The sequence below is a fragment of the Fukomys damarensis genome, unplaced genomic scaffold (genome assembly GCF_012274545.1).
Source record: "Fukomys damarensis isolate Sample0158 unplaced genomic scaffold, DMR_v1.0_HiC HiC_scaffold_5, whole genome shotgun sequence".
NCBI classification, from domain to species: domain Eukaryota; kingdom Metazoa; phylum Chordata; class Mammalia; order Rodentia; family Bathyergidae; genus Fukomys; species Fukomys damarensis.
The window spans coordinates 13692688-13700662 of record NW_022900917.1 but is presented as its reverse complement, the minus strand read 5'-3'; the positions used below and the strand labels follow the sequence as shown (position 1 = coordinate 13700662).

Below are 7975 nucleotides of genomic sequence, written 5' to 3'. Positions count from 1 at the left end.
ACCGCTGAGAATAAGCTGATGTTTATTTTATGGCATCATAAAAGTTGCCATCCACCAGAAGCTGGCTTGCCTGTCTATAAAATAGATCCCTACTTATGGGTTTTGCGGGAAGAATAAAATTGATAATGTGGGTGTAGGAGTTTCACTTTTCAAGTCAGGTAGACTAATGTTCAGTTCTGATTTTACTACCTGTAGGCTGTGTGTATTTAGGCAAATTTACAGATTTTAGTATCTCAGTTTTGGCATTTGCCAACAACCTTGGATGCAATATTAAACACAAAAGATCAGGACTTAGTCTTGTTTAACAAAGAATCTTCAGTGCTCAACACTCAGAGGGATACTCAATAAATACTTTTGAATTATCAAATATATAAAATATATATTTAGAGGAGTATAAGACTAGTAATATATAAAACTGGGATGTTTTCAGGATCAGGTGACATAATCTTTGATGGGTAGAGGATAGTTTGACTCAAAGTAACTGTCCTTTTTATGGAAACCTCTAGAGAAGCCAGAGTTGGTTTCTCTTCAGCGTCCAATTTTTACTTCCCCTTGAGAGAATGAATGAGATTTATACTAGGACGATGGCACTGTGCCATGATCCAGAACTCATGCTGTTTGTAAGAGGAAAGATGTTTGTTAATATTCATATTATCTAATATTTAGAAGTGCAAGCCATTCAAATAGATTAAAGTAATTTCAAATATAATCTAAAACTCAAGCCACCAATGAAAAAGTCTTCAGAGCTTAAGCATGCATACCAGCAAAAAGAAGGTAGTACACACAACATTTCATTCTGCTTAAAGATATATATTACATTTGACACATTCAAAATCTGGTTGCATTTTACAGTTCACAGCATTGTACAATTAATTGGCACCTCCCTTTTTGGTATTTCATAATATAGAGGGTATCTTAAATGCAGTTGATGAAAATATGTTATAGATATATATATTGATACAGTGTTTTCCAAGATTTATCAATATCCATCCTCAGCAAGTAACCTTCTAGGCATTTTTCATAAAATTCCTCTTCATGAAATTTTAATGTCACAGATATTTTGTGTGCATATATTTCTATAATGAATGTGTATGTGTATCTTATTCAGAAGAAGAAAGATTTTACCACAAGAACTATTTTTTCTCTTTAGGGGTTAGACTGCCTATACTGATGAAATAAATATTAAAGCAATTAAAGTGACGGAACAAAGAGATACATTCCTTGTTATCCTCCTTACTTTAGAAAATCTCCTTTACTGCAATATTTGGAATCATGAGCTTACTCTTAGCTCTAGAGGTTTTGGCTTTAATTATGTAACAGAATGCCTAGGAATTTTATTATTATCATGAATGTCAAAATGTTGTAAAAATGCCTGCAAAGTTTGAACATTTGTTATTTACCCCAACAACCAGAAATCTATCCACAATATTTTTTGTTAACAAATTAAGGATCCGTAAGTTCATCCAATGATGTCATTCAACATATTTTCCTTTTATGAAATAAGACTATTTAACATTCCCAGCTCAAAAATTGGGATGTTCACTTCACTTTTACATATTCATAATTTTAAAGACATGACTTAATAAAACATCTATTATGAGATGTCTTAAAAATTAATCTGACTTTCATGAAGAACTGAGAAATAAACTGCTTTAAACTTCACGGACCATACTTAGTTGTGAGAATGAAGTGTGCAATTCTGCAGTTCATGAAAACTCATCTGTTGCAGGCTAAGCGGGTTTGGGCCTTCCACCTGCAGCCAGAAGGACGGGAGGCCACTTGTGAGTAGATTGGCACCAGGTCGAAGGTGGGGACACAATCTGTAATCTGTAGGGCTGGTTTTATTTTACAAAGCTAATTGTTACACTCAGCAACTGGAACTGATAGAGAAAGGAGTAATTTACTCAGAGAGTATCTTTAAATAGCAAAGATGTTCAGAGCACTCTTTAATGTTCACTTATTATATCTCTGGACTAGCAGTTTAACTTCCATTTAAAAAATTAGTGGTGCAAAAATCTTTCTAAAAGTAGTGACACATAAAACTTTTAACTATATTGCATGTATTGTCATAATGTTAATTCAGATCCGACAATTCAGACAGGTGTGAATTGTGTAACTGTTTTTGCTTATGCTAATTGAGCATTTTTGAGACACAACTGTGTCAAAAAGCAATGTGTAATTGCTGTGGTGGGGCGTGTGAAATATTCCGTTGGACCAAATAATGTATCACCAAATACAAAGTGGGCAGAACTCAGAAGATTCCTCAGCGGCAATGCAAGCATTCATAGCAGGGCTTTATCAATTTAGTTAATTGTACACAGCTTTTGGAAATCAACTGCAAGCCAATTTAAAACCAGAAATCGTCTCCCCCGCTGCTCCTTGTGCTTGCTCTTTCTCTGCCTTTTAAACGAAGCATCTCCATGATGCTCCGGGCGTAGACATCTCTCAGGTTAACGCTGATATATGAGTCAGTGGCTATATTCTTGGTGAGCTTCTTCAGAGCTTCCCGCTGTCTCGCAGCTGCTTCCTTGAGTTTCAAGGTGAAGTAGCAGGCAGAGAAGCGGTCGTTAATAATAGCAATTGGCAAGGCCAAGACAAGGATTCCTGATAATATACACATGAAGGCCACGATTTTTCCTGTGGTGGTGTCTGGCCTAATGTCCCCATACCCCACGGTAGTCATGGATGTGGTGGCCCACCACCATGCACAAGGGACACTTGTGAAGGTCGTGTCAGGAATGCTTTGCTCTGCAAAATATTCAACAGTTGAAAATATAGAAATTCCCACAGACAGAAATAGGAGCAGTAGGCCGACTTCTTCATAGCACTGGGTGATGGTCATGCCAAGGGAGCGTAACCCTGCAAGAGAGCACCAGCTGTCAGGCACCATCATCACTGACAGCTTTTCCCCTCCCTACCCTCTGCACCCTGCACACCTAAACGTCTCCAACACTGGGCAGTGTCCTGGAGAAAAAGAGATGGTTAAGTCAGAATCCCTGCCTTTAGGAAGCAGAGAGTCCAGGTGATAGGGACAGAGAGGATAAAGAAAAATGTAATCCATTCACACACTTTTTGAACTTCTACAATTCATATATATAGATATATATATCTATATATCTATATATCTATATATCTATATCTATCTCTCTCTCTCTATATATATATATATATTTGTTTTGTTTTGTTTTTGTTTTTTGTTTTTTTGAGACGGGGTCTCATTATGTAGTTGAGACTGACCTGGAACTCACTGTGTATCCCAGGCTGGTCTCGAACTCACAGTGATCCTCCTGCCTCTGGCTCCCAAGTGCTGGGATTATAGGCGTGCGCCACCAGGCCCGGCTTCAATTCATATTTTTAAAAGGTGAGAAATAAGGCTATCAACCAGGCAGAGGGTGTATACTAGGAGTTTTGTACTTTCAGCAGAATATCTTTGTAGTACTGCAGAGAGAGGCCTCAACTGGTCGAACTTGAATTTCAATGCATCATTTCGGTACTTCTTTCTAGTGATAGTTTTATTTTATCTTCTTATATTTTATGGACCTGCTTTTCTCATCATCCTGATAAGGTTTAATGTAATCAGTGGCCTCATTTCCCAAAAGCTAGAGGAAACAAGGAGTGTATACCATGGCAATGAAATAAAGCCAAAGCAAGTTAGGCATTGGGGACAAAATTGATAACTCCTATGCTTTGGTGGGCATTCTTAATCATATATCAGGAGACGATCTCTGAACCTCCAGGACCACTGACTGAAGTTCTAGTTCTTAACACCAAAGCTACAGGGAGTTTTCTTCCTATGCCCTTCTAAGAATATGTAGCTGAATATAGAATATTCCTCCGAGGGTAAAGAACAAGGGAATGGAATCCCTAGGGAATTCACTCATGTGAGGCACTGAGAGCTGATGATTTACTGAGCCTTGGGACACAGACCCAAGAGGGTCCTGTCCTGCCTGTGAAGAGACTAATCCCTCAGGAGAATAGCCCATTAGAAACTCAACTAGGATTGAATTAGCCATTAGCTGCTAAAAGCTTATCCATGTTTTGCAATGACAGCAACATGGCATCACAGTGACATTGCTTCAGGAGTCCAAAGCAATACTTCTTAACCATGTTTCAATTTTCATTCATTGCTTAGAGATTATTTGAGACACATTTATAATACTATTCAGATTCTCCTTACTTTTAAATTTGTTCTTAAATTTGAGATCTTGCATATGTAGTGAACTGTTTTTAAAGACCAATAAATATTCATGTTGAGACTCAACTTCAAAAGAGTATCTTTCAGAATACCTTTAAGACACCTGTTTTTTAAAGCTAAGCTTCATGTGTCTATATGGAATGAGGTTTATGAAATAAACTCATAATATATGAGAAGTGTAGTGCTGATTTGAGAAAACTTTTTGTTTAAGGATGAAATGTTCTAAACAGTTTTTGTAAAGAAACAAAAAAGAGGGCTATATGTCTAGCCTTGTTACGTCTATTAATTCAAACAAACCTCAGAAATCAAGACAGATGTCATTGTTGTATCATTTTACAGATGAGGAGGTTGGGGCACAGAGAAGAAGGTTATCTAGTCCAAAGCTGCAAAGGCAGAATTTAAACCTAGCCTGCCTGACCACCAACTTACTGTCATATAGTATCCCTCGATTTTTACTCACAGTTAATGCATGGAGACACACGTTGTCTATGTCTGCATTATACTGTATTATGTGCTTGAGGTAAAATGATCAGGCACATAATTGTCAAATATTTTCATGAAATTAAGGCTTTTGTAATTCTTTATACTCACTGGAACTGGGAAAACTTTGAAGAGGTAACACAGAAGAAATTACTGTTATTTTCCTTTTCCTTTCATGTGGGAAAAAACGTAGTCTTTGCTGGGTGCTTTTAAAATTGAATCTTGTGAACAGTTTATAAATACTTAAAGAAAGCATCCCATTATGTATGTCAGAAAACAAAGAGTAGTACTTATAAAAGTTGTTGGAAACCCCATTATCAAATCCCTGGCATGTGAGACTAGCTAGAAAAATACACTTCTAAAATTATATTAGGATAAGTCCTAATTATCACAGAGATGCAGAGGAAAAAAAAAAACCCAGGAGAATTTAATTTCTCCCTAAATTAACAGGGAGACACAGCTGCCATCATCCTCTTCAGGTGGCTCATCAGGGACCTCTCTGAGGAAATAAGGCTAGCTCAGGAATCTCTAGACAAACTGTTGGTACCAATATGCATTTGTATGAATATGTGTTGCATTGATGTAGCATCCTGCTCCTGAGTTTCCCAAAGTGTGGTCCAAGAATCACCTTTACCAAAATTCATTGTGATCAAAAATGCTCTCAGATTCAACTTGCATATTAAATCCAACTCTCTGTGTTTGGGATTCAGAATCTGCATTTCAAGAAGCTTGTCAGGGCATTCCCATTTTCCTCAAAGTCAGACGTAACTGCTATGTTACGCCAGAATATTCAGTAGCTGTGGGGACAGCTACTGAGAATCACTACCTCAGAGATACAGATCGAAATCATCTGTATGATTTCCATTGATGGTGACTATAATCTTTATGCACAGTTAGGTGTGTGCCTGTGTGTGTCTGCTGTGTTGAGGGGATGTTTATCTGTGGAATGGTCAATGTTTATCTGTGGAATGGACTTTGATTATCAAAGTCTCTTTAACATATAAAAAAACTAAGGAATTCGCATTTCCCTCCAAAATCTCATACATCACAGGTTAGGAACAAGAAAATTCTCAAATACTGGGTAAGGTATTAATTAGTGTCTTCTCATTTTAACAAAGAGAGACATTCCCACCACTTCTTCAGCAGTTGTGAAAAGGCCATTAGCACTTGGTCATTTCTCTTCCTGCAGAACCAGGTAAAATACTGGAGGGCTGATTTTCTTGTTAGCCAGGTAATATACAGTTATCAAGCACTTAGATATAGATGACAAACTAGCTTATGTCCCTGTGTGTCACAGCATTTATGTGTATCACCTTACATGTCTTTTATGCACATTTTGTCTAGAGTCTTCTAGAGGCAGAATATGGCTAATTTATGTGAATCTTCTAGGCCTTGGATTCCAAAGACATCGAAATCAATAAATGGTCAAAATGCCCCCCACCATGTATTATAGAAAGAAAGTATGTGAAAGTCTTTCTTACAAAAGTTTTGTGTCCTAACACCTTTTTAGCAGACCTGGTTGGGTAAAGCATGGAAGTTGGTAATTTTGAGCTGTCATTTTGGAGTTGCTTTCCCTGAACCATGTTCAAATCACTAGTGCTTACTAAGGATGAGTGAGTAGTCAGATCACTAACCCACTGACTGCATCAAAAGGCATCGATGAAATCTGAATACCTGTGGAATGCCTGCCCAGCTTTAGCATGCGCAGAGCTCTCAGCAGCCTCAGAACCTGGACGATGCGCCCCACGTTCTCCAGCTCCTGCGTGGTCTGGCTGCCGCTCAAACTTTCTACCAGCAGCGTGATATAGAAGGGCAAGATGGCAAGCAGGTCTATGATGTTCGGCACCTTTCTCAGGAAGAGGCACCTGTCCCGCACACACAGGAAGCGCAGGACGAACTCCCCGGTGAACCAGCTAATACACACGTACTCCAGGATTTCCAGCAGCTGCAGGTTCAGCCAGCTTAACTCTGCGGACATCAGGGCCATGTTGACAATGGACACGGCCACGAAGATGATGGAGATGACCCCAAAGATTCGGGCAGCTGTGGAAGACCCAGGCTTCTCCAGGATATTCCAGAGCTTCTGGCGGACCGTAGGACAAGGTCCCTGTGAGAAGTCCTGCTCACTCTCATGCTGGCTTTCCTGGTCATCCGTGTCCTTCTTAAAGTCTAGAGTCTCGCTCAGCTCTTTCCTTCTGAAGTATCTTTTGGGAAAGACAATTTGGTGTTTAGTCAAACTTTTTAAAATACAGAAACAGAAGAGAATTAAACTTGACAGGGAAAGCACGCCTTTTATTTCAGGAAAAGGTAGAAAATATCTATATTTTACCCAGGTCATGTCCTTCCCCTGTCTTCACAAATTGTCACCCAGAAATATGATTTTTAAAGTGACATTTTCTTAGCAGAAGTGTACGGAAGAGGATATACGAGTGACAAAGTTAACTCTGGCGCAGTGCATTTTATTTCCCATTTTCTGGTATTGGGGACAGCTGTCTGCCATATGGAACTTTTTGATCACAAAGGAAAGTAGTCACGAAGAAATGGGAATATTGGCAAGATAACAGCAAAGCTACCATTCAGAGCCGCAGAATCATTCAATGAACAAATCCACTTTCTTCTATATTGAAAACAGTTCTCTCTATAAGTTTTTCCAAGTTAGTGTTCCAGGCTTAATTAATACTGCAACTCAAAATCTTCATCTCTATCCTTACACAAGTGTCTTTTGAGGCACAACTTCTCTGATTTATTTGTTCAGTCACCAACTAGTCATTGCAAGTTGAATTCCTTCTTTTACAGAAAAGTGACACAACTCACTTGCACAAAAGGGACAGAAAGATTTACAAAGTGGCATTCTGAAGTTGGCTTTGAGGCTATCTGGTCCCGCACTCCGACCCCACCTTCCCAGACGCAGTGGTGGGCACACCCCCCGTAGGGGTGGGCCCCCCCCCCGAGCCGCAGCCCTGGGTTCCAGCCCCATCTCCCGCGCCGGCCTCCCCACCCAGCCCTCGAGCCCTCACGGTACCTGTCCCTGCAGCAGGAGTCGATGCTGAGCTCGTCTATGCCCCAGTACTGGATCTCCTGGAGGAAGGAGAGCGCGCACAGCTGCTCCATGACGTGCAGGCGGCCGGTGCGATAGTAGTGCAGGACGTAGCGGAAAGCCTGCGAGCTGCGGTCGAAGAAGTACTCGTTGTCCACGGGGTTGGCGTCGTCGCAGAGCTCCAGGGGGCTGGGCGCGGCGGCCAGGGCTCCCAGGCGGCGGTAGGAGGCCACCACCACGGCCAGCTTGCCCAGGCGCGTGTG

The 7975-nt window shown here is 40.2% G+C and overlaps 1 protein-coding gene across 1 annotated transcript; it reads right to left on the bottom strand.

Moving 5' to 3' along the window:
* Positions 1-1960: 1960 nt before the first annotated feature.
* Positions 1961-7975, bottom strand: Kcnv1 (potassium voltage-gated channel modifier subfamily V member 1; the record flags this gene model as incomplete). Its single annotated transcript, XM_010619661.1, has 3 exons — positions 1961-2859; positions 6350-6879; positions 7698-7975. Coding segments are annotated over 3 exons (1320 nt in total), but the record flags the coding sequence as incomplete, so codon positions are not given.